The sequence below is a fragment of the Urocampus carinirostris genome, chromosome 6, assembly GCF_059441175.1.
Source record: "Urocampus carinirostris isolate Australia breed hairy pipefish chromosome 6, RoL_Ucar_1.0, whole genome shotgun sequence".
Taxonomy (NCBI): domain Eukaryota; kingdom Metazoa; phylum Chordata; class Actinopteri; order Syngnathiformes; family Syngnathidae; genus Urocampus; species Urocampus carinirostris.
Window position 1 is genome coordinate 17,097,892 of NC_142354.1, and position 27,797 is coordinate 17,125,688.

At 39.5% G+C, this 27,797-nt stretch overlaps 1 protein-coding gene and 2 long non-coding RNA genes across 3 annotated transcripts in view; 1 reads left to right on the forward strand and 2 right to left on the reverse strand.

The window, feature by feature from the left end:
• Positions 1-26,370, reverse strand: part of megf6b (multiple EGF-like-domains 6b) — an 89,170-nt gene extending 62,800 nt beyond the window's left edge. Inside the window, exons 1-4 of the mRNA XM_088338078.1 lie at positions 26,189-26,370; positions 22,086-22,220; positions 18,070-18,179; positions 6,496-6,600 (exon numbers count right to left, since the gene is read on the reverse strand). Coding sequence (XP_088194204.1) covers positions 6,496-6,600; positions 18,070-18,179; positions 22,086-22,220; positions 26,189-26,271 — 433 coding nt within the window. The 5' untranslated portion in view covers positions 26,272-26,370. The remainder of the gene's footprint in view (positions 1-6,495; positions 6,601-18,069; positions 18,180-22,085; positions 22,221-26,188) is intronic.
• LOC148363957 (uncharacterized) lies at positions 22,907-24,086 on the forward strand. Its single transcript, XR_015850714.1, has 2 exons — positions 22,907-23,292; positions 23,707-24,086. It is a non-coding gene; the product is annotated as an uncharacterized LOC148363957 (long non-coding RNA).
• On the reverse strand, positions 24,170-25,644 carry LOC148363958 (uncharacterized). Its single transcript, XR_015850715.1, has 2 exons — positions 25,399-25,644; positions 24,170-24,634 (listed from the first exon to the last, which is right to left on the reverse strand). It is a non-coding gene; the product is annotated as an uncharacterized LOC148363958 (long non-coding RNA).
• Positions 26,371-27,797: the final 1,427 nt, after the last annotated feature.

Consider the following 27,797-nt stretch of genomic DNA (forward strand, 5'->3'; position numbering starts at 1 on the left):
ATAACAAGCTTAATGAATCTATTATAGACAGTTTGGGAATGCAGAAGGCAAATGGAGAAATAAAAGAAATATCTACACTCGCGCAGGAAGAACATGGAACCTCCTAAAGCAAAATTCTGGACAAAAAAATCAGGAACTGAATATGAAGACTGTTAACTACTAGCCTAGTGTGCTGCCCTTATTATTCCAATCCTTAAATGACCCAACAGCAATCGGGCTAGCATATGTTGTCATTTTGGCAGAAAAAGCTAAGCACATCATAACTAGGATCTACCAATTATGTTTGGGACATTCCGTATCTGTATCTTCTAGATCCCTAAATAAAATGTAAAGGGCAAAACTAGCAGGTGCGTCATTAACAATAGACTACAGTAAGATAAAAAAATGTTTTCTGCTTTCCTTTGCTAACTACCTGGTTGGTTGGCTGGATCCCCTAACCCCTAAATTAAATTTGTAATTCTTGTTAAGAGGAATGCTTTAAACGCTAATAAACTGGAAATGTAATGTTCTCAACTGGAGTTTACATACAAAGCAACAACTTAGACCTTAGGCACCTTAGATTTATCAACCAGTTGTGCCTGGGTGAAACACCAACCTTTAGATTTAAGCTGAGCACACTGACCGATAGCACCACAGAGACTTGTTTCAATAATTAAAGGTATGCTTTTAAACAATAATAAACTGAGTCCTTGGAAATGTATAACATGTTAACAACTAGAGTTGAAATGCAAAGCGACATACATAGTCCAATGCTCGCTTTGACAATCAGGGCGTGGTTTGACAAGAACGACAATCAGGAACCCTGGCATGGGTTGAGCCACCACCCTATCAATAAAAAGCCAGATGAGGTGACTGAATGTGCCACAGAAGCTTACTTGATTATATAAATGTTGTTTTATAAAGTAAAAATAAACTAAGTCATTGGAAAATTGTACTTTATCAAATAAATTTAAAATACAATTCATCAATTAAGACCAAAGGCTTTGTACACCAGTCAACCATGGGTGGGCTTGAACCACCAACCTTTCAGTTAACAGCCGAAAATGCTAAAAAATTGCACCACAGAGACATTCTTCTTGACTTAAACTAAGTTCTGGGAAATTATTGTATGTTTTCAACTAAAGTTCAAATGCAGTGCAAAAGTTTTGACCAAAGCCATCCTAACTTCATCGAAAAGTCATCCCTATTGGGGTTAAACCACGACAAACTCAGGTGGCAGCTGAACACGCTGACTGATTGCACCCACTAAACTAAAATTAGAATGCAATAAAAAAAAATTAGACGAAAGCGGCGCTAGTTTTGTTATCCAGTCATCCGTGAGTGGGATTGAACAACCAACTTTTCAGTTAACAGCCTAGCGCACATACTATTACGCCCCAGAGGCTTTCGCTGATGGGAAAATGTGTGTTTTAATGCAAACTTAAACTAAGTCCCTGAAAATAGTATGTTTTCAAGTAAAGTTAAAATGCAATGCAACATTTTAGACCAAAGGGAACCTAGCTTTGTAAACCAGTCGTCCCTGGGTGGGGTTGCTAAACCAAATTTTCGGTTAACAGCCAAATGCGCTCACTGTATGCGCCACAGACACATAAAAAAGTATGCTTTACCACAGTAATTTAAACTTGGTTCATAATATGTTATCAAGCAGAGTTTAAATGCAAAAGCAACAACAAAAAATCCCTGGATGGGGTTGAGTTAGAACCCTTTTAGATAACAGCTGAAATTGCTCAGCGCTTATGCCACACAGACTTGTTTCAATATCAATAGGTGTGCTTTGAACAAAGAAAGTAGAGGTTAAGATCTTAACAACAGTTAAAATGCAAAGCAATAATCTAAGTGACACTCAACCTAGCATTGTCATGCATTCATCCCTAGGTGGATTTACCAGCAACCTTTCAGTTGTCAACCAAATATTCTTCTTGATTATGCCACAGAGACTTACTTCATGTACAAAGGTGTGCTTAGAAGGAATGATGAACTGGAAATCAAGATATGTTATCAACTAAGTTAAAATGCAATGCAACAATTCAGACCAAAGCAAACATATCTCAATTGACCAGTCGTACTAAGGTGGGGTTAAACCACAAACCTCCAAAATGAGAGCGAAAGGCGCCTACCGATTGAAACACAGACTTATTTCTTACTTAAATAGTGTGTTTAATAGCAAAAATAAACTAAATCCTTGGAAATAATTGTCACAACTAAAGTTAAAATTCCGTACAACAAATTAGACCAAAGGGAGCCCCGCTTCATCGTCCAGTCATCCTCGGGTGGGGTTACACCACCAACCTTTAATTTGACAGCTGAACGCGCTAAATGACTGCACCACAGACACTTACTACTCTTTGAAAAAGGGTGTTTTAAAGCAACATAAAACGGAGTCCTTGGAAATAATTGTATGTTATCAACAAAAGTTACAATAAAAAAAACATAGCAACATTTGTTATGTTGGCCAGTTGTTTCTTGGTGGGGTTGCGCTATCAAACATTCAGTGAATAGCTAGACCACAGAGACCTACTGAATCGGAAGAGTTTTTTTTTATACCAACAAAAAACTGAGTCTTTAGAAATTATTGTATGTTATCAACAACAATTGAGATGCAAAAATAAACTTAAGACCAGAGCAACACGAGTTTTGTTGACCAGCTGTCATTGGATGGGTTTGAACCACCAACTTTTAAATTAACAGACAAATGCGCTAAACGGATGTGCGACAGGTACATACAGCTCATCGAAAATGTGTATTTTATAGCAACGATGAACTAAGTCCTTGGAAATAATTGTATGTCATCAACTAAAGTTAAAATGCAATGGCAATAAATTTAGACAAAAGGGAACCTAGCTTCACCGACCACTCATTATTGGGTGGGGTTGAACCACCAACCTTTCAGTTACCAACCGAATGCGCTGACCAATTGCGCCACAGAAACCTGATTCTCACAGAAAAAGTGTGTTTTATAGCAAATAAAACTAAGTCATTGGAAATAGTGATAAACTAACATTAAAATTCAATAGAACAAAAGAAATGCAATGCAAACTTAGCTCTACCAACCGCTCATCCCTGGGTGGGATTGAACCACCAACCTCTCAGTTTAGAGCTGATCGCGCTGACCAATTGGACCACAGAGACTGACTTCTCACTGAAAAAGTCTGTTTTATAGAAAATAATAAACTAAGTCCTTAGAAAAAAGATAACAACTACAGTTAAATTCCAATACAAAAAATGCAATACAATGCGTACATGGTTTTCAAACCACTCATTCCTGGATGGTGTTTCAATTAATAGCCGAACGCGCTAATCGATTGCACCACAAAGACTTGTTTCTCACTGAAAAAGTGTGTTTTATAGCAATAATACACTAAATCCTTGGAAACAGATATAATCTACAGTTTTAATCTGATGCAACAATTGAGATACAATGGTAATATAACTCCACCAACCACTTGTCCATGGGTGGGGTTGAACCACCAACCGTTCAACTGACAGCCAAACGTGCTAACCGATTGCACCAAAAAGGCTTGTTTATCACTGAAAAAGTGTGTTTTATAGCAATAACAAACTATGTCCTTGGCAATAGATATAAACAACACTTTTAATCCGATGCAAAAATTCAGATACAATGGTGACATTACTCCACCGACCATTCGTACCTGGGTGGGGTTGCCCAATTGCGCACAGAAACTTGCTTCTCAGTGAATAAGTGTGTTTTATAGCAAATGATTACCTAAGTCCTTGGAAATAGATATCAACTACAGTTTGAATGCAATGCAACAAATGAGATGCAATGGGAACATAGCTCCACCAACCACTCGTTCCTCAGCTTTGTCAACTAGTCCCTGGGTGGGATTGATTGATTGCATTACAGAGACTTAATCCAATGCGTTAAGGTATGCTTTAAAGCAATAATAAACTATCTGAAAGGGATGACCAATTGTGCCACAGACACGTATACTAGTGCGTAAAGGTGTGCTTTAAATCAATAATAGACTAAATCCTTGGGAATAATTGTTATCAACGAGATTTAAAATGCAATGTAACGTCCGTGACTAGGGTTGCATCACCAACCTGCATTTTATTTGAAACATGTGAGGTTACATTATGTTCACAATCCACATTTCCCTTCAGGAGGTGCTTATCAACTTTAGTTAGAAAACAAAGCAACTTTTCCCAAAACAAAAATTTGTTTTTGCCTAATAATCCTTCCTGAGTGGGGTTGGACTACTAACTTTTCAGTTAAGATAACAGAGATTTATTTATGCATTATAGGTTTAAACACTAATAAACTCCGCCCTTTGGAAAATTACATTCTGTGTTAACTAGAGTCAAAAACCAAGGTTCTAATTCTGATCCAAAGGACCTTACGTTTTTCCAGCAATCTTCCCTGGGGAGGGGTAAACACCAACATCTCATTTAGCAGAAAACTGTCTTTATCTAGCAACCACTCTCTAATTTGGTGGCTAAAAGAGGGCTTTACATTTGCTAGAGGGTGGTCTAATGTGTGGCACAATGCAAAACGTTCACTGTTTGAGGAGCGCTCAAATGAGTGCAGGCAATGAGTTACAACTGCAGTATTCATCTACAGAGGATGAGAGTTCTCTAAAAATAGAGTCTCCATTCTACATTAACGCCGGTCCTCTGCCATACACCGAGTCACATTAAAGAGAAAACATCAATTCAGGGGTGTTTCAGTGGATAATGAAACGCAAAGTTATCAGAAGAAACTCAGGTCAGCTTAGGAACGGCGCAGGGTTATGATCAGTGCAAGACTTGATAAGGGGCTTGATCACAAACTCGACAGAAATTTGGGGGACAAATGTTTGTGCTATGGTGTCATGAAAAAACATCTGCCGCACTGTAAAGCTAATATAAAAAAGAGCCAGGTGAATGTCGCCTCAACGTGATCCCAAATGCTCAGCAGCTGAGGGTTTGGAGGGGGGGGAATCATTCTCGGACGGTGTCGACACTTGCGGGAATTTCCTGTCGTGTGGTGTGCTATCAGGAAAAAAATAACAGAGACCTCCGCTATTTCAATTTATTTCAACAATAGGGTCTCTGCAGATAACATGTTGCTCTGCTGGTCAAGGAGCCAAAATGGTGAAGAGCAAAATAATCCCATTCACGTGGAGATCCCGTTTCTATGAACGCCAGAGCAGCTCATATTCAGGAAAATACAGGAATTTATCATTGATTTATTTATTTATTTTCAATTTGGTTTCCCAATCAATTAATCTAAAGAGGAATGTAAATGTTTTTTTGTATGATACTCTCCCTATGACTAATACATACGAGAAAAATATTCCGATGTCGCAGTGTATCTACATGTGGTTGAATATTACAGTGAAGAATTTAAGACAAAACCTAACTTGTATGTTATTGATTATCAATTTGACTAAAAGCCAGACAATGATGGCTGTCACTTTGCATTAGCAACCTTCTAAATCCAAAATGTCTCACTTCATTCTTCCAGTCAAGGTGTTAAAATCAGAACGTCATGAGTGGGGGGTTTTTTCGGGTAGAAAAGACTTGTGCATGAGCTAGGGCTGCAACGATGAGTCGGCATTGTTGACAAAAATCAATAAAAGAGATTGAATTTCATTGTCAACTTTTGTCGCCAGGCACATTTTACAAACAGAGTGTCACATCTCTACATGATTATAATATCTGCTGAGAGTGCACGGCATGCGCTATACTGTGTCTGTCTCAACCGGTAACATACAGAAATGACGACGTCAACATTAAGTATGCCTAAATGGACTTTTAAAGTTTAGGGGCATTTTAGCCTGAATAGTGAATAAAAAGACTATTTGCAGAGAGTAAAGTCAATGTAAATGTAATCCACCTTGCACACTTTTTCACTCCCTGTGCAGCTGAGAGCATAAAATAGCGATACAGCAATTGTTGTGTCTGTCTGGAAGTCAGAATGTTTTTAAAATGTTTCGAACAGTTTTCATCAAACCTTTTCTTTACCCGTCCGCTCCTGGCTTTATCAGGATGTCTGTTATAAAAGCCTGCAGATATTCCCAGCAAGCAAACGCATCCTTAGTTTCTGCAGTCGATAACAGCTCCTTTGCTTCATTATCATAATTGGAGGGAAGCTTATATGTGATCCTGCTCCCAGGGAGCTCTTTTTCTCATATCCAAATCATACGATGCTTTTACATATCTTAATTCATTGTCGTTCTCAGGCTTGATAAAACAGTGATACCCGTCGCGACAGCGGCAGACTCTAGGGTCACTTTTTTGTCTTAGGCCACTAGAGCTTGAGGACATGCTTCGCCCGTATTCCTAAATCGGCATCTCTACTCCCACTTTCATATTCAGTGATGATACTGTAGGTTATTGTTGTAGTACTTTTTAAATAGTCTTTAGTTGCAACCCTAGCATAAGCATGATATTAAGTTGTGAAAAAACACAGAGGCATTTAATCTTATGAACAGCTTAACTCAAATCTGGAACACCGTACGATAAACTGTGGACGAAAATGTCACTACTCACCATACTGGCAGCTGGGCCCGTTGAACCCAGCTGGACAATTGCATATGTGGCTGGAGCCTTCTTGACAATGGCCCCCATTGAAGCACACGCCATAGCTACAAACAGCTGGGCGGGGAAAAAAAAAACAAACACAGGTAAGTGAAACACCTGTAAAATGTCAAAACATCTGCTAAGCTGTTGATTCCTGAATGGCACAATATTTTGAGACTCCTACAGAATATGAACAGTTGGCTCCAGCTGCAACAATTCCATTCCAAAACCTCAAAAAAACAAAAACAAAGTACAGTAGCTGGATAACTTGAAACTAAAAAGTCTCCACATGTCTAGTCTAGACATAAACTGAACTTGTACATGAATGTCAATGACCCAGTGGTAATGCTAACATTTGTCGACATGAACTGTAGGTGTGCTAAGCCTCCCAAGTACATTGTTAATCACTAAAAGAGAAATTTAGAGTGTGTTAAAATATATTTTTTCTCGCAAATCTCCATAACCTCTGATAATCTTCCACCCTTCAGAGATAAAAAAAGCTTAGAATTTCCAATTGATGAATCTGTCTTCTTTGTAATTTCTAGGGGTCTGGGTGCACTGTGCACTAAACTGCCTCCACAGGTCAGTATTGGTGCTTTAACAAACTTGCGATTGTCAGTGGTGATCTACCGTGCAAATGTGTGTATAACACATTATTAATCAGTCAAATTATTGCTGATCACTATAACAAAACATTGAAAGACTCAGGAATCCAGAGACGAGTTTCAGAGACGGGAGAAAACTGAAAGTCAAAAAAATGCATGACGAGGGAAACAACTTTTTCGTGTATTTGATGATAAATCAGACTTTGAATGGACAAAAAAAAATGCACTGTAAATTTTCTGTCGGTGCCGTAGATAAAATGGTTTGATGATGAGATAAAATGTAATGCCTTTTATATCAGTTGATGTCCAAAAATTTGTCAATCTCACTGCTCCAGATTCCATACCCATTGCATTCATCCCCAAAGTTTGAGTGAGAAAAAGTATAAACATTTTACACTGATTTTTAACCAAAAATTAGGTGGGGAGGTGTTATGTAAGAGTGTAAGTTATACACGAGTAATTAGTTATGAGTACGGTGCATTGTAATGGCCACACACTAAAAGAGTATTATTTTTTTATGTGGGTTCTAATAACGATTTAAAACTTAATAAAATATCAAAAACTGCAGCTTCTCATTTAGAAGACTTCCTAGATATAATTCCCACTTCATGTTAAATTAGGAAATCACTATGTAACGTAAATTGTTAGTACTGATTTAATTACACTTAGACTTATAAATAATTCAATTTGGATTTGGAGACATCTGTTTCTCTGCAAAATGAGTATAAACGGTGCTTAAGGGTATCAAAAACACACGGACGAGGAGTATTCGCAACTCGTCTTTAGGGATATCATGTCAGCCATGGGGAATGACATCTCTGCGCAAAGGAAGGGGACACAACGTGGAGGTCCCTAACTAGCACAGACTTTGCAAGGCTCCACAGTGGCCGACACTACAGCCAAAACATCCGCATTGCATCGGACGTCAGGAAATTCTATCCCCATCCTGTTTGACATAACCCCATTGGGTTTTATTATTTATTTATTATCATTTCTGGTATTCATATTTTATATCATATTTGCAAAATATTTCGATACAATCATATTCAAAACGGGATTTGATTCTCAATTAACAGAAAAAAATGCAAACCTAGAGTAACTTATTTTATTTTATTTTTTTAATTAAAGGATTTTTTTTGCCCAATGTTTAAAAAAATATTGCACATCCGCACATATATATGTATACACACACACACATATACATATATACATATATATATATATATATATATATTATATATATATATATATATATATATATGGGCAGCACGGCGGCGCAGTGGTTAGCGCTTGTGCGGCACAGTTCATGTCATGGGAACCTGTCGTGGGTTCAAATCCAGCTCCAGACTTCCTGTGCGGAGTTTGTATGTTCTCCCCGTGCTTGCGTGGGTTTCCTCCCACGTTCCAAAAACATGCATTTCAGGTGAATTGGCCGGTCCAAATTGTCCCTAGGTGTGAATGAGCGAATGAGTGGTCTGTCCCTGTGTGCCCTGCGATTGGCTGGCAACCAGTTCAGGGTGTCCCCTGCCCACTGCCCGGAGATGGCTGGGATGGGCTCCAACCCCCCCGCGACCCTAATGAGGATAAGCAGTACAGCTGATGAGATGAGATATTTATATATACATTTTTTCAAACCAGTATGACAATTAAGGCAAAGATTTGATATTTTTCATAGCTCTACTCAACTGTTGAAATAGACAATTGAATGCCTTCCATGCCAAACATAGAATAGAATTGAATATACCTTTATTGTCACTGTTACAAAATGGGTTGAACATATAGTGACAACGAAATTGGACGTGCCTTCCATGCCAAACATAAAAATCGTGTTTTTTACCCATTGTGAATAAAGGTATTATGCTTAGAAACGATCCTTTGTCATCCGTGATCATAATGTGTAGGGTAGGCTACATAAGTAGGCTGACTGATAAAGCTTAATACTGAAAAACATTCCAGCCCACCTGAGAACAGAAAGTCTTGATGGGGCCCCAGAGCCTAACTGAGTTTGACATCCCTGAGCAGGGCGAACAGTGACTGCTGAATTCATAAGGATTTGAACCGCATGGTGTTACACAATACCTGTGGGAAATGGTCATGTTTGCCAATACCAAGGTGGAGATGATTCGAGGAGCTTTACAAAAAATTTAGATGATTAAGTCCCTATTTAGAAAAACTGAATGTTTGATGTCTGAAGCCGTTAACGGTAGTGACTTAACTTTGCTGGATGCCCCCTTTTTACCAAATGATTAATCTTTAAATCCGAATAATCTGTTGAAGAGTTTCATTTGAATCCCTCAACTCAGGTGCTGATTACACAAAGCGTATGTGATGGATTGAATCTTTAAAAAGACGTGTTTGTAAAAGATACAAAATACAAATTGTTGTTAAATTTGGGGAATACGCTATAAATATTTACTCTATAACATGTTAAAAATCAGTTGTTGTACAAAACAATTTTTTTCTAATCAAACATTCTTTAAAAAATATTGTTATAGGGTTATTGCTTTTCTTGAAATTGATTCAAGTCATAAAAATAAAAAATGCACCAGACATTCTTCTTTGGGCTTATTTCCTAGACCTGGCTTCCCAACAAAAATGCAAGCATTCAGTAAAAGGTGAGCATCGGTCACTGTAACAGAGTCTCGCTGGTTGTGCTGCTTCCAGATGTCTTCTTTCATATTTCTTATGTCCAATCACAATCCATTTTGGCGTCTAAAAGACCCTTTGAGGGCCTTGAGAAACGGCAGGAGGTAGATCCCTCATCTTGGAATCAAGAGATCGCAGTTCGAATCCCGGCTCCTCCGTGTTAGATGTCGAAGTGTCGTTGGGTAAGACACTGAACCCCTAATGCCCCCAATAAGCAGGTTAGCACCTTACATGGCTGCACGGCTGCTATTGGGAAATGTGAAGCACACTTTAAGGCGCTTTGGGAAGTCTTGACTTGAAAAGCGCTATATGAATGCAGATCATATCATCAGTTCATTTCAAAGGGGCGGTATTCCTTTAAAGTGATCCTGCCAACAGCCGTTAAACAAGGAAATAATATTGTTGAGTTGTTTTGATAGCAAAAAGACAACTCGGACAACTCAGAAGGGAGTAAGCATTTTGCAAGCAGGAAAAGGTGTTGTCTGCTATTTTTAGCCTAGAGGTCAGATTTTAAGCCCAAGAACAAGCTCGACTCGACCCGATCCAATCCGAAGTTCGGGGGGTCGATACGATGGGGTCAGAACATGCTCTTTTTTATTATTATTATCATCCAGCTGTCATTGTTCGTTGTCTCTATTTATAGTCTTGTATAACTTAGATTTTGTTACTAAAGACGGGCTGGCAGGATGGCGCAAAACAGAAGGAAGGACTAGATTAATTCAGTGCTTGTGGACCATCCTGTGTGTAATTGGCAACAGGACTCTAGATAACGTGTTTAATTAAGAATTTTTGAGCAAAATACAAGGTTTCCCAAAAAATGTACACACACTTTTAACTTTAAATAGCCAATATCCTTTTTTTCTATTTAAAATTTGGTTTTGGAGGAAGAATGGCGGATAATGGGCTTACACTTGGAAATAACAAAAATAAGTCAACTCACATTTATTTGTATAGCCCTTAATCACAAAAATGTCTCAAAGGACTGCGCAGGATTACAATTACACCATCGCCTGATCTTAAACCATGGCATTGGCTAAGGAGGTAAAGCGCACATCTTGGGATCAAAAGGTCACAGGTTCTATTCCCGGCTCCTCCGAGTTATATGTCGAAGTAACCTTGGGCCAGACACTGAATCCCTAAATACATTTCTGAAAACCTTCATAAAAGGTGAAAATAAAACTAAGGTGCAAAGTCCTGTTGAAACATTTTTGTGTGGAGCTCTATGCACTTCCTCTTTATTTTCAGAATGTTTTCAGTTTTTTTTGTACAAAAGTAATCCCTCTAACCGCTATTCTTACTCCAAAATCGAATCTAAAATAGAAAAAAAAGTTGATTGTCCGTTTAAAGTCTAAGTGGGTACAAATATTTTGAATACTCTGTCCTATCAGGCTTGGGACTCGGAAACATTAAATAAATGAGTAAATGAGTACAAATCATTGACTGGCTTTTTTGTGGATTTCAGATGAATTTCCATAGTTTCTCTGCATTGAAATCAAGCTCTTGTTTGACGTTTTACCTAGGATTCCAATGGTGCAAATTTCTATGCATCTGAGTCAGCGCCTGCAACGTTGTCACCCACGAGCTCCAATATATTGTTATGTGACATACACATAAAGACCACCCGTGGGTAGACACCATACAAGTTCCTTTGTCCCGACCAATCGACCTGCTTTGTATGTTCTACCTCTGCCAGGCCAATCCTACCACAAAGGGAGGCCAGTTTCCATTCAGCATTTAACCAGGGGGGAAAACTGGTGGAGCCATTGTCTCTGACTCTTCGCCTCACAACCACAAAGCTATTGTTGCCATCATCTTCTACTCTTGACTGACCCTGTTCATATCATACCGGGCTATCCTGAATGGAAGCAGCTTACGAATGCTTTCAAAATCTCAAGTAGAGGAAGTCGCCTTACCAGAGTCAAGTGCCCTTCGCTCTTTGTCAAGGAGACCATCAAGCCATCGAGATAATTAGTGTTGTTTCGGAAACATCATCTTAGATATGTAAAATAGGAAGGAATGTATGCAATTAAGCCTCCAATTACTTTGAAAAAGACAAAAAAAAATCTACCAACAAAAGGTTTTGCATTCAGAATAGTGTTTTAATTACTTTAGACAACAGCTAATCATTTCGATGGCACAATAGAAAAATTCTGGCACATTAAAAGGAAATGAAAACGGAAAATATGAGAAAAAATAAAGTCAGACTATTATTATATATGTGCTTCTGCAGAAGAAAACGTTTTCCATTTTATTTTTAAAGCAGCGTTGATACATTTTCATAAATACATTTTAATGAAGTTTTTCTTGAAGATGAAATTGTGACTGTTATACATCCTAAAAATTAAACAATAAGAATAAAGAAGTATTTTCTGGACTATGAATTGCTCTGGACTTTAAATCAGACAAAATAAAAATTAAGCACTGTTTAAAAATTTAAAGAACCACATGGAGTAAAACTCATTTATTAGTTTCTTAATGTAATGATGCAGCTATATTTAAAAAAACTTTCTGGACAGAAGACAAACACTAGTTTTTGGAGTAGAAAAATACAATAGAAGAGGACGAATCCAGTACTTGGTCTGTAATAACAGCAGCCAGTTTTCAGCCAAGAAGAAGTAAATTTTAACATACAAGAAAAGGGAACTTGCTTTTAAGCATTTAAGAACATGACCAAGTTTAAAAGAAAACAATCATCGTTTTCAGTGTAGATTTCTCCAGTACCATTAAAAGAAGAAATCCTTCGGGAATCATGTATTTTTACAGATTTGCAAATCGGATACGTGATTTTATCAGGACATATGATTTTTAGATGATGAGTAAATAGCGTATTTTACGCTATTTATATTTTGGGTATTTGGCTGGGTATTTGTATATTGCATTCTTTTTGCTTTATTATTGTATTGTTCTCAGCGAAGGGATGCTGCTGGAAATGTGAATTTCCCTTCGGGGATGAATAAAGTATCCATCTATCTATCTATCTATCTAGCCAACATAATTGTGGATCTCAAAAGTTCGAGTGTAAAATATTTGGAGACGAATCTTTTCCCCATATAGGTGTTGGGTAAAACGACCATTTTCAGTTGCAGGAAGTTCTTCCTAATACAGTTGACCTTAATTCTTAGCATGGTAACTGTCCAAAAATGATATGTATCCTTGTACTAAGACAGATTCCATAGTGCCCTGTTTAGGTGTAGCATGCACCTGTCCCGTAGGGGGTGATGACGTTTCATGGGTCAATGCCATACAAACTAATAATGCTAGCTGCAATTAATCACAAGGGAAGAAGAAATGCAATGGTAAAGTGAAACCACCAGAGTGCAGTGTCAGCATCATTTTTAAGCAGACTTGGTGAGGAACATGGCAACAAATTCAAGCATTTACGAGTACATCACCCCAAATTCAAGGACTTTTTGATCCTTGAAACGACATCATTAAAATTCCAGGATTTCAAGCACCTGTAAGTACCCTGTAAGTCTCATTCTGTATAATGACTTTATTATAAGGTGTAAGCGTACCCCAAAAATAGGAAACCTCGGGAACTACAACGGTTTCAAAGGTAAGAGGGAAAATGGTAACCTAATGACAGATGCTACTACTTGACCTTCCGTCTCCTCCCAGCCCTTGTGTGTTCCTGACCGACCAATGTGATTAAACCTTCAACTGCTTCACAATAACAGGATGTCATTTACCTAATAAGCTCACACGGACACCGAAGACGAACAAAAACACTTTTAAGTGGGAAGACTGCAGGAACAGTGAGCATTCTTCCTGGCTCAGCGGCTCGGAGAAAAGAGCAATCAATTCATCCAAACTGCAAGTGTTTTCCAACATATTTGGTTTCGGAGATGAGAGCCGGTTTGTAATGGCAGTCATTGTGCGGCGAAAGAAAGGATATAACCCCTCTTTTCCGCTCAAACGAGGGAAACACCGGAAAGTCCCGTCCCCCGAAGAAGGTCTTTTTGAGATCATCGATTGACTGCGTGAAAACGAAGCACTGGAGAGAGGGGAGCAGGTTTCAATCTTCACAGAGAGTCGTACCAAGGATACAAAGAGCCCTTTGAAGAGTGACGACAGGAGGAACCACAATAGCACAGTGCTGACATCTTCTGATACAAATTTCCTAGAGATTCATGTTATTGTTCAGAAGGTTTGAGGTTTGGGATATTCAGCATTCAGAAGGACATTCAAGATGAATCCAAATGACCCAAAATCTTTGCAGACACTTGAATTTCAATACACTGTGGGAAATTTTGAACACCGAAGCCCAAGGATTGTAAGAAAAATTATCGGGTTAAAAGTAGGGATGCAACAATTGGTCGACGTTTTTGACTTAAATTTATAATAGAAATAGTCGACAAAAAATTCCATTGCCGACTACTGTCGCCAGACACATTTTTCCAACAGAGTGAGGCATCTTACATGATTAAAATCTCTGCTGACAGTTGCTTATGCACAATAGTGTCTCTATGTCGAAATGACACAACATCAAGTTCACGTACCAAAGGTTTGGGAGTATGTTAGTTACCCTTGATTCAGTAAATAATAAGATAGCTACAAAGTTTGTAAAGCAGACCTTTCGTATTATGGCAGTACCTCAATGATGCTTGAATATTTGAAGAGAAGCACGTCAGACATTTAAACGAAACAGGGTCCGACTCACCTCTGTAAGATTCAAGCCTAAAGTTTTGGTGAAATGCGTATTAAATTTTATACACTTATATTTTGCTACAAACATCAAAAAAAAAGTTTGATTTCAAACTGTTGAAGATCCCTATGTTTTTTTTAACAGACTTTGCAGTTGACTGCACTAAATGTAGATTATATTGGTTTTAGTTGCTGTTCTACTGCTCTAATGAGCCTTTTCTTGGTTTACAGGTATACATAATGTTTACTTGATTTTAACTAATTCTTTTTTTGTCTGTCCCTAAAAATGGAGAGGGGTTTATGGATTTATGTCTCCACTGAGTCTTATTGGTTTTACAGAAGGCATTTTTATTAATCCTCGTGTCATGATTACCGATGTGAATCACCTGTGCCCGCTCATTGGGCACCAATCGCTGCGGGCTCTAATTGGCTCCCTCTCCCTATTTAAACCCAGTCCTGTCAATCCCCTGTTGTCAGTCTGTCTGCGAACCTCTGTTTATAAAAGGCAAGCATTTTTGGGCCCTGACTCCCGCCTGTCCCGTTTTTGCTCCCGTTTGTCTCCGGTTACTACCAGTTTCGATCCCGACCACGTCTGCTCTTCTGTCCCGGCTTACGACCTGTTTCTAACCCCGACCACGTTTTTGCTCTCCTGTCCCGGCTATCGACCTGTTTTTCCGTCCCTGACACCGCCATCGCGCGCCACGGAAGATCCATTTCCGTGTTTGGATCACAAGCAGATTGCAAGAGCGACTTGCTTCCTGCGTCCAGCGAGCATCGGATCGCGGGCGCAACCCTTGGGTTCAATAATTTATCATTAATGGGATTTTTCGGGGTCTTTTAACAACACAGTGGCGGGTCATTTTGACCCGAAAACAGCAGGAAAGTTATACTTTTGTCCGAATCCTCAGTATCTTCAATAAAATATGTATTTTTCACTGTACTCATTTGCCCGTATTTCTTAACATTTGCCACATAAGTAAATAAAGTTCATTCTAAATGTAATAAAATAATCCTAACAATCAGATTATTCGACTAATCATTTCAGTCATACCTGTCAACCTCCACGACTCCATGGCCGTACAAAGGTTGTATTTTCCCGTACAAAATACAAAATAATTGTACATCATATATCTTTTTTTTTTTTTCCGGAATGATGCATGATGGGAAATCCCCAGGCGGCAGACGCATGCAGTTGAAAAATTTGCGTTTTTCCATACAGATTTCCTTGTACGTCGTACTCGTCTTGAAATGCATAAAAAACATACTTTGTACGGCAAAAGCGGACAGGTTGTCAGGTATGCATTTCAGTAGTTGGTGACTTGCCAACTATCAAAATAGCAGCCCTGGTTAAAAGGCAACAACTCTTTACCGGAAAGCTTTAGCGAAGGCCAGTGCAAGGTATGCAGGCTCTGAGATGTGGATGAGTGGTTGTAGAATCCCATCAAAGAATTTTTCGAGGTGTCAAACATGTGAAACTAAGCAGATCCGTCAGAAGGGTGAGATGTTAATATTGTGACTGTGTGTGACTTTTTCTGTCCTCGAACAGGCCAAATACCTGCTGGTTTTATTTTTATTTCTTTTTTGTGTGTGTGCAGATAAGCAGGTGCCGTTTCCAGTTCTAACTGATCCAGTATGTGTCGTTATTACTCACCTTAGCAGTGACTTTCTGCTGGGAAAAGATTGTTGTTTTGGTCTGGGAGCAGTGTTGTATTATTACCGTAAATTTCGGACTGCAAGCAGCTACTTTATTGCAAAATTTCAAACACTGAGGCTTTAAATATGGTGCAGCTTTTTTTTTTTCTTTGTGGCGTCACAGAGGAAAACAGCGAGTTGTTTTTTTTTCACAACACATGCGCTCCAAGTACAAAACAACCCAGCGATGTCCGAAAGCATTTAGTGAAAAATCAGTCCATGTTTTGCCAACATTATTTATACATAACAGGAGCAAAATGAGAGGTTTAACCGTACGTCAATATTTACAATGAGAGGTTTAACCGTACGTCAATATTTACAACAGACTCATGATTTTTCAACATTTTCACCATACAAATCAAGTCCTCAATTCATACATCTGAATTAAACAGCAGTGGAAGTTATCCATCAAAAAAGCAACACTTCTCTTTTCGTATCATCGGCGTTAATGTCAGGTCTCTCAATTTTTCTTTAATCCTTGAGGAACCATAACAAGCAAATGCAATTTGGTCCATTACTGCAGAAACCACCAATGACATCAACACGGAAAGACACGTCTGTGTTGCAATCTGGCATTATTCTCCACAGTATGGTTGCTCTGGCGCTGTCATCGAGAAATATAGGGATCATATATATACACGCCATACTTGGCTCACGAGCCATACGTTCTCGACTCCTGGTCTTGATACTGGTAAATACATTAATTTGTTTAGTGCCGTTAAATAGACAGCCAAGATCACATTTAGCATTAGTTAATGCAATAAAAAACAGACACAGTCACTAGATTGTTATGCAGTAAAATGTTTCAGGTGACAATGTATTGCATAGTATTTTTTTCTGTGAAATCGTTTTCTATCCATCTATCTACCCTTGTCATATCCCTCGAGAGGGGAGACCAGCAAGACAAACACATACAAAAACAAAGAAAATAAAAAAGAGAAAAAGTAGCAAAAAACACACACTAAATGTTTTGGGGACCATGGCCAACCCAAATGCCCAAACACCCAAACAAGTTAAGCACCTCGGCACCTCGGGACACAAGAAAGCAGCCATGTCACTCGGATCAAGGTGAGACAACACACTCTTCTGTTCAACAGCAGGGCCCAACAGCTTCCACTGGTTTACCCCTGCATACGGGTGCCCTGCCCATCCCTTAGAGCACATCCAAACATCCCACTAAGAAGCAGCAAAGAAATCGTTTTACCAACCAAACATTTAAAAAAAATATATTATTTCATTTATATTTAAAACAAAAGCATGTGCTTTGTCTGATGACGTCATGTAAGTTTGAGGGCATTAAAACTCCATTATCCATCCATTACCTGCACCGCTTATCACAGTAGGGTCGCAGGGGTGCTGGAGCCCATCCCAGCTATCTTGGGGGCAGTGGGCAGGGGACACCCTGAACCGGTTGCCAGCCAGTTGCAGGGCACAGAGACAGACAATTCTCTCATTCACGCCTAGGGACAATTTGGACGGGCCAACTAACCTGACATGCAAGTTTTTGGAATGTGGGAGGAAACCGGAGTGCCCGGAGGAAACCCACACAAGCACACCAACCATATGGAATGTATGCAACAGATAGTAAACAATAAAAATGTCAAAGTTCTGGTGATACTGTATAGAATGTTTACACACGAACTAGGAAGAGGAAGCAGATTTCTTCTTCTGGTTGGATGCTGGGCTACCTTTCACAGCGCCACACACCGGTAGCAGCAGAAAGAAGCACTACAGTAATGTCCCGTACTCAGAAAAAGGTGCACAGAACATGAAATCTAACTAACAGCAATGTCCGGATATTTTTAGACATCCCGAAAAAAAAATTCGTATCCACCATTTTTTGTAAGTCGAATGGTCATAAGTAGCATTACTTTGACAACGTACATTTAAAACAATCGCCACATGAATAAATTTTCGGAAGAAATGTGTCTTAATGCACGGGTGCAGCTCTACTTACGATAAAGGCAACCGGCTTCACCGTTGAGTTGAGACCATCCAGTGCAGCATTTGTAGACAGAGTGATAATCTTGTCGGTAAACTTCTCTGTACCCAGTGTAGTAAACTGTTCTGTTGGCATGAAAAACACAATAAGCACTCATCAGAAGTACAAGAATTGGTGACATAATGACACGCATTCTCCAGACACGTCTGATTATTTTGAAGAGAACAGAGCCACATCCCTTGTACTTTTGGGACCCCTTCTCATTGGCGCGTCAGCATGGTCATTAGGACTCGCGACAACATGCTTTGTTTACACAGAGTAATTGTTGTCCTTTGCCGCCTTCAAAGCAAGGATGAGAAATTTTGACGTGGGATGACTCAGGGGCCGTGTTACCCTAAGGACTCTCCTTTGGAATGTGGTGACTTTTGTGTGGTTAATAGCCAGTTGCAAAGAGTGGGGATGGTGTGCGTGTGTTTTGGGGACGGGGGCAACACCTTGCACTTAAGCGTAAGATGGCTGTCATTAGACTACAAGCAAACTAGAGAAAAGGAGACGTGGGAAAAGCCAAATGACAGGAGGAGAAGCTTCAGTTCAGAGAAATCCGGGTGGGTCACGACAGTTTTTGTCAGTCGCTAGATGAGGAAGAGGGCGGCTGGGTCGCCATGCACGAAACATTGGCCGCAATTAAGCTTTTGGCCATTGGTGGCAGTTACCAGTACAAAAAAGAGGAGCAGAACATTTCGTAAGGTCATATGAGTTTAACACTCAAAAGTGTTTCAATCAAATTAAACTTTACTTGTAAAGCACTTTTCTGGCAATGAATTTACTAAGTGCTGAATAAAGACATTTGGTGTACAACAACATAATCCTTTTCCCCCACCCAACTCAACAAAACACACAAAAAACAGACACACGATGTTTAAATGTAAATGTAAATGTTCTGCATTTATATAGAGCTTTTCAAGTCAATGAAGACTTCCCATTGCTTTACAATTTGCTTCACGCGTTTCCCTTTTAAACAATAACTAACCGATAGCAGAGTCAACTACCTGTTATCGGGGGCATTAGGGATTCGGTGTCTTGCCCAGGACACTTCGAATTATAACACGGAGGAGCCGGGAATCGAACCTGCAACCTCTTGATCCCAAGACGAGCGCTCTACCTCCTGAGATAAAAACAATTTAACATTTATGGCAAGGCATAGACTAACCATGTAAGTAAAGGGATTTTCCCCTTCAGTTATATCAAATGACACTGTGAAAAAGGAATTCTTAAGCTATTTGCAGATGATTTTGCTCATTTTGGTTATTATCTTTTTTCTTGGCTAAAAAAGGAAAATCATACTAAAAAACAAAAAAAATGAAATTCATCTACCATCTGGTAGACAATTGTTCCTATTTATATTTATACATGTTCTTATCTTACTAGAAAAATAACTTAATTAAATTAAACAAAGTGAACATAAAGTAAGAAAAAATGTCTGCCAATTTAGTTTTACATATATATATATATTTTTTTTTATTTTGCATTAAAACCTTTAACCTCAATACATTTTAATTATTCAACAGTTGTCTAACAAATACAAATAAAAACAGCATAAAATAGACATTAGGCAAAATTATGGCATCTCAATGTCTAATATTTTCAACAACAAAGGTCAAATGTATACTGGTCAGTTTGAAAATTAAAGGGACATGACAACTAGATAGCGGTATAAAGAAGAATAGAAACTATGGATACTCAGAGTGACTAAACAGCACCACTTTTCTTCTCATTTTTTGCCCAGACGTTCAGAAGGTTTTTGTTTTTTGGGTATCCATAGCCGCTAAATCAGGGGTCTCCAACCTTTTTTATACTGAGAGATACTTTTTGTTTCCAGGTAGGGCAAAGGCCCTAAATTTAAGTATATTTCTAAAATAACATATCATGCTGTTATTATGGGGCAGCACGGTGGCGCAGTGGTTAGCGCTTGTGCGGCACAGTTCATGTCATGGGAACCTGTCGTGGGTTCAAATCCAGCTCCAGACTTCCTGTGCGGAGTTTGTATGTTCTCCCCGTGCTTGCGTGGGTTTCCTCCGGGCACTCCGGTTTCCTCCCACGTTCCAAAAACATGCATTTCAGGTGAATTGGCCGGTCCAAATTGTCCCTAGGTATGAATGAGCGAATGAGTTGTCTGTCTCTGTGTGCCCTGCGATTGGCTGGCAACCAGTTCAGGGTGTCCCCTGCCCACTGCCCGGAGATGGCTGGGATGGGCTCCAGCCCCCCCGCGACCCCAATGAGGATAAGCGGTACGGCTAATGAGATGAGATGGGAGATGCTGTTATTATTTTGTTTCTAGATTGTTAACGTATCATTACCAGGTTGACTATTAAAAAGAGAATTAAACTGCCTCAGTTAACCACTAAAAATATTACTTTACTAGAAAATCACAATGACCCAGCACTGTTAAGCTATTTTCATAACAGGTCTGCGGGTACCTCAGCTAAACTTGGAGGGCTTCCTGATGCCCGTGGGCACCACATTGGAGACCCTTGCGCTGGATGGTGAGCAATAGTCAGCTTCCTCTAGGTCTGTGGTTCCCAAAGTGGGCGGTACCGCCCCCCTGGGGGCGGTGGAAAGATCTGTGGGGGGTGGGGAAGAAGAAGGCGGTAGGGGGGCGGCAGTCCGAAGTTGAAGTCAGAAGTTTGAACGTAGTGCAGTTGTGAAACCGCAAAGCAGTGCGTTCTTTTTTCAAGTTTTGTAGTGAGTGATGGAGTTTTAGCCAACCACAATTGTTACTGTTCGAGTTTTAAAAGCGCCGACCAATCAGAAGCAAGTTTTTTTAATAATAGCAAAAGCCAATAAACGCAATTCAAAGTTTGCAAGCACCACACTATGCCACACCCACTGTGTGAGCTCATTGAGTGTCATGGCGGACTCCGTAAACATAGTCCCAGAGACAACAAACGAGAAAGAAACGAAGTTTGCACTGAAGAAGGGCGGTACATCACTTGTTAGGACCTATTTTGGTTTTGACGAAGCGGACGTGGAATAGATGAAAACGCCCGTTTCAGAATTTACTTTCGCGTAGTCACTAGGTCCAGAGGAAACACAAGTAATTTGTACCAGCACCTTAAAAATTACCACATATTAAAATACACGGCATGTCAAATAGGATTACAAGTAAAAGACGAAGAAGGTGCATCTACAAGTGGACTGAGAGGTAAACAAACCTCCATCAAAGCGGCATTTGCGAACTTCACGCCATAACAAAAAGTAATACACTGGGGCGGCAAGGGGGCGCCAGCCTGCAAAGGTTTGGGAACCATTGCTCTTGGTGTTGGGTAAAATAAATACGATGTTATCAATCAAAGAGTATTTGTTTTTATGGTAGTGAATGCATTTGCACTAATTATTGAAATCAATTCTGTTTTGTTTTTTAATTAATGACGTTTTCTCTCGCTAGGAGGCGCTACGTATGCACCGTGTCCGTTTAAACTGAAAAAAATTGAGACTCAATCCCAACTAATGTCTTACATAACTTTTAACAGACTCTTACCAAAAAATAAATAAATTGCCACATGATTTAGTGAGTACAATATATTTGAAAGGTGATAAAAATTTTATGTTTTATTCAACCCTTACAATAATTGGTGGGTATTAGTTGTATGTGGCTGGCACAGCGGTTGAGTGGTTAGCGCATCCGCGGAAAAGTTCTGAGGTCATGGGGTCGAATCCTCCAGTGCGGAGTTTGCATGTTCTCCCTGTTCCTGCGTGGGTTTCCTCCGGGAACTCCGGTGTCCTCCCACATTTCCAAAAACATTGTCCCGAGGTGTGAATGAGTGAGTAAACTGTCTGTCTCTGTGTACCCTGTGACTGGCTGGCAACCAGTTCAGGGTTTCCCTTGCCCACTACCCGAAGACAGCTGAGATGGGCTCCAGCACCCCCGCGACCCTACTGAGGATAAGGGGTGCAGATAATGGATGGATGGATAGTTTTATGAGGGACATACTTTCTTGCACACCAGTTTTTTTTTTACTTTTAATAATCACCTCCTCTCGTATCCGACACACCACGACTGTCCCACGCAGCCCTGCTTCCACACTTTTACCATGCGCGTGAAGGCCTGCACACACGGCTGCGTTTGGGCCACCATTTTCAGCTCCTGCTCCACGCAAACGTTGGGCCTGCGGGAAAAGTTTCGTGAAATTGTTATGGTGACGAAATATTATACAAAGGTGAACAAATTTCAAAGTGCAACTTGAGGGAAACTATAACAAATATGTATTGTATATAAAGAGGCGAGCGAGCATGTGATATTGATATAAAAATTGTAACCAACATTTGTATATGTTGATGCTAGAGGTCTTGATCGTTGTACTTTGTGGGTATTTATTGTTTTTGAGGTAGTCGTGGTGTTTCCAGAGTTTGAAAACTACTTCTTAAGACTATGTCCTGTTTTTTGTGCATAATGACCCGGTCTCAGTAGACATAACAAAAGCCCAGTTTAGAGACAACTTTCACAGTCTCACTGTGTGGGAACTGAACCAAAATCCTCTGATGGAATCACTACACTTAGGCCAGTCTTGTTCAACTTTCAATAACACAGTTTTTTTTCCTGCACACACATGATATAGGATAGGTGGTGCTCAAAATCTTCACGTCCAAGTTTTTGTTATTAAGTAGCATCAAATCCCAATAAGGAGACCCTTGTTGGTTGTTGAGGGCTCCAAAACTGGATGTAAAATACTTAATGTAAAACAGTTTAGAATTTAGATAAACAAATGCTTGTTTGAATCCAAAAGTGCCAAACTTTTAACAAAACGTAAATATAATGAAATCATTGGAGCGGTTTATTCACAAACAAAGACTTAGGCCCAATCCCATTTCTCTCACTCGGCCCCGAGAACCCTCCAGTGAGGTCCCTCGATAGAGGAGTGCCCTCATCGAGTGGAGTGCAAAGTGGAAAAGGTTTGGACAAGACTTGCAAGGTTCCACCCCTGTCCAGGAGATGGCGGTAATATTAATTGGCTGTAGACCTTAGTGACGTATAGGCCTACGTCACATGTAAACAACTCGAGTCTCAACGTAGTGTGTCAGTTGGAGAGTTCGTGCAACGTTAAAAATGCCCGCTACAGCTGTGTTATTACCGATTGCGTGAAAGCTCATCATCTTTTCCGTGTCTCCAATCAACGGAGGAGAAATGTGCTATACTGAAGACAGCTTTGGCGCTATGTAGTGCTGATTCATCTTTACAAGGTACGTACACTCATTAAAAAAAATGACCCGTTCGGTCAAATACAGTAAGAGTTAACATACAATGCACGTTCACATAATACCCTATGTTTGTGTAGACATAAATGGCAATCTACTTATTAGTATCTTAATGCCATTTTATGACATATAGTAGGGGTTTTGAATGTGTGACATGACGAAAAGTAAACAAACACAAGAACAGTCCACCTGACCCTTAAGCTGACATAATATCGTCACCAAACTTCCCTGTACGACCCAAAAACCTTAGTTCATAAGGAATTTAATTCAAAAGAGTTGTCATTGGATATAAAAAAGGTCATTTCAACATTTTTTCATGATGCTTACATCACAGTTAAAGCGGTCTTTTTCTTTTCTATGCCCACTTTTATGTCTAAATTGTTATCTATTGTGTTCCAGAGTGGCTGTCCCATAAGCGTGGACAGGTTGGACAGGAATGTTCCCATCCTGTGCTTATGGTTGGATGTGGAGTCAGAACTCATTCAGGACTTAAGGTTGAGCAAGAAGGTTAGGTTATGTGGGCCCTGCATGAGCTGCTAAAGAGGGAACAGGGCCGTGGCTGGAGGTCCTGATCTACGTGTACTGGCTGGCCCACGCTCTGTCCTACCGTGTGGTGTCACGGGTCTTCAGGGTTCCCAGGTCCACCGTACAAAGAATTGTCCACAGTTAATATGGAATAAATTGCCCAAAAGCCATATTTAGGCTCTTTAAGTCAGACCCACATTTGCATTATGTGCTTTTCTGCATTACTATTCAATAAACATCTTCATTTTGAGTAACACCTTGGTGGTTTATTTCATAATGATGTGAGATACTGTGTGTGAACTATGTGACTGTTGGAAAGAAAACAACTACAAATCACTCCAGCTTAAATAATAGTTTACTTTCAGAAAAACAAACTCACATTGGGCCAAAATACATAATAGTAAATAATGTGTCACAAATTTTAACAAAAATATACCAATACTTCCATGAAGCTGGAAAACACAAACTGGAACTTCATTGAGTTCTTAATAAAAAAAACAATATTATCCTTTTATAAAACAAAGGGAAACATTGCAGAGATGTCACTGTTCTGGAAATTTGTCCACGAGCTTCCCAAAAAGGACGGGAACCGCTCAGTTTTGGCCACAGTTTCTTCGAGCCTTTTCCTCACTCCGGCAGACTCCGCTTTCAAAAAGTCAAGGAGTGTATCGTGCTTCCTTTTTTTTCTGGGTGATTTGGGGTTTGGCGCCGGATTAGAAGGTGCCAACGACGTGCCCGGTGGTGTGGATGGCGTGGTAGCTGTGATGGTGACCAGCTCTTCCACGGGACGTTCTACAGTGGCCTTTAGGTTGGGTGGAAAAAACAAGAATTACTTAATGCTGATGTATTGTACAAAAACAACTGAGTATAGGATGCTCAGCAAGTTGATGTGAGACAGGAAATTATAGGATGTGTTCTGGATAATTATTTGATAGTGAATAGATACACAAAATTGACATGTTATTCTTATGGCTGTATGAGCCTTCTATTGGCCAGCATCACATATGCTTTAGAATTGTCTCCACATTTGGACAACATTTTGAGAAGGTAATTAGTTTACTTAATATGTGTTTACAGAGAAGGCAGTGGACTATGTGATAGTAGTTTGTTTCAACTGTATTTCCACGTGAAATTCGGAGACATTACTCATAATGCATGATGAAAACTAATGCATTCTGATCTCACATGAAAGAATCATATTGTAAATAAAACACGACACCCGAAATTGTGTGCAGTAAACAAGCGCTTATGTTCAGAACGGTATTCTGACTATGCTCCTTTAGCGACTGGCCATGTACAGTAGATGTAAAAGGACGACTCGTTTAAGATAAAAACAGGGATGGGCTGAACCGTGATTTTCTGCCCAGTTATCCTACTTTAAAGTTTGTAGCGTGAAGATTTTTTTTTGCCAGCTCCCTTGGTAGATTAGTGCACTTCGTAAAGTAGCGATTTTGCAATGTTCGTGTTTTAACGCGAAAATACGATTTTCTATTGCATTTACGTCTAACTAAGATATCTCAATACATTTTGTTGCAAATACATGCGTGGTTGTGGAAAACTACTTACATTTGTGCGGTTCCTTTCCGGGCATGTTTGTTGATATTGAGAATTCGCAAAGCCTTCTGGGTAGTCACTTCGCCGCCAAGTGAGGTCGAGAGCCCCCTCGGTCTTGAAGTGGCTACGACATGGTTTGAGGGCACTTCTGCCTCGGTCTTGAGAGTATCGGGACACACCCCATTTTCACGTGAACGCGCAAACCGAGTGACTAGGGCACATAGCGAGTGAAAGTGCGAAGAATGGGACTCAGCCTTAGTCTCACTTCAGACTAATGGAGAGGTAGACTAAAATACTAGCCTCAAATCAAGATGGGCTTTGTTGTTTAAATTTGAAAAAGTGTACATTTTCTTTAAAAAAAATCAGTAGGCGTTTTAAGGGGAGCAAAGTGGATGTCTAATCTGTAAAGCTGTAGTGTTGGTGAGTATGCTGTATTACTTCACAAGCAGATCAAGAAAAAGGTGCGATTTTTGCCACCTACTGATAGGGATGAGTATTACAGTTACACAGTTGCTCCCTTGACGAAAGCAAAGATACTGACAATGGCATGTTTTTTAGGCAAAGACTAAATTGGGTAATTTCCTGTGGCACATTGGTTGGAAAGCACTGTTCTACGAGATATAACAACCTCCTTAGACCCATCAATTGTGACTTTGACCGTTTTTAGCATTCATAAGATATGTTGCGGCTCACCACCAAAGTGAAGACATGTCAACTTTCAGTGGGTTTACAGCAAATTACCACTGACAGTAGCATGTTACATGGAGATTGGAAATGCATGAAGCATTTTGTAGTTACTCACATATATGGCTGAAGGCTGTTGGCATAGACCTGGGCCACTGCAGCAACCGCTGAAGACAAAAGTAATAAAAACACTCTCTCCATAATCCTCCACCTTTTCGGTTTCAAACACGTGATTTCTTTGCACGCCCACTCATCGGCATAAAATCATCAATCAACGCATCAAAAACCGATTTAGAAAATTAGTTGAAAAGAACGTGAGGATGTTCTGCAGCCCACACGCTCTTTTGCTGCTTGTGTGCGCGTGTGGCACGCTCTGCAGAAAATCAGTCCGAAAACAGAAGCTCTTCCACAATTGCTCCCTGCAGATGTTTCTCTTGGGAGGGGGAAAAAAGTCTTAGGGGAGGCTCCCTCCATTCACTTGCGTATGCGTGCGCGTATTATTCACCCACCTCGCACAGACAGAAACATTCAAATGCACTTAATTTTGTCTAAATGTCAAGTTTATTGTAATACTAAACAGCTTTAGGTAGTTCGAAACAGTTTCAAACTGTTTCCCCTGAAATTAATAAAATATGTGCACTTTGGAGTTAGTGGTTTTCACCTGTTACAGTCTCGTTTTGGGTGGTACCGTAATTGGGCAGCTATTTTTAAAAATGCCTTTAATTTGTTTTAAGAGTTGTTCAGAACAGTACCCAAGTGTAACAAAGTCACACCTCAAACATACAATACTGGATACGCCTAAAGAAATATTACTTACTTGTGTTAAGGTCAGTCAGCTAACAGTGCATCTCATCCTTTAACCAGCGACGTCATAGTAGCAACCTAGCTAGCTAGCAATATAGCACCCCTCGGTTTTTGTTTCTTTTCAAGTGCCGACATCGCTAAAACTAGTTGAAAAGAAGTTGAAAAAATGTCATAAAAGAAGGTGAGATTCTGTCCAAGAGTTTTTATTCGGTCTAAAAGTTTAAAAGTTGTGAAACATATTGTAAAATGCAATGAAAAGACGCATTTAAAGGGATAGTGTATATTATTTAGCGCCTTCGTTAAAACGAAGAACCTAAATGAAAAAAAAACAAAATTCGATATTACTTCAAAAATTGGCAAAAATACATAATATATAATATAAATTTGCATTATTGAATACAATAACTTTATATAATATGAGCCTCATCTTGAGGAAGCTATCATATTAGTCAGTTAGCTTGCTGCTACGGGTAGCTGAAAACACCAAAAGGTTCGGCTAAAAAAAAAGAAGAATGTTGTGGTTTGGTCATTTTGATTCTGTATGATTCCTTGGTTGCCCAAAATACTACCGTGACATCTAGTGCCTAAAGTATACACACTGTCAAACGACTTTTTCATTAACTAAACCAGGGGTCGGGAACCTTTTTGACTCAAAGAGCCATAAAAGCAAAAAATATTAATTTTATTTTGGGAAAGAGCCACACCATATATTATGAGACAAATTTACTAAATTGCTAAACCCGCGCCCCAGACAAAAGCTTAGTCTTCAGCACATTCATTTTTGATGATTTGATAAAAATTATGAAAAGAGAATAATGCCAGAGCCCCTGTCCCAAAATCAACAAACATACCACTTTAAACTTGTCTCTTTCTTGCAATGACTCAAGATCGTTTAAACTCCTTTTGACCCTTTTTTTATCATA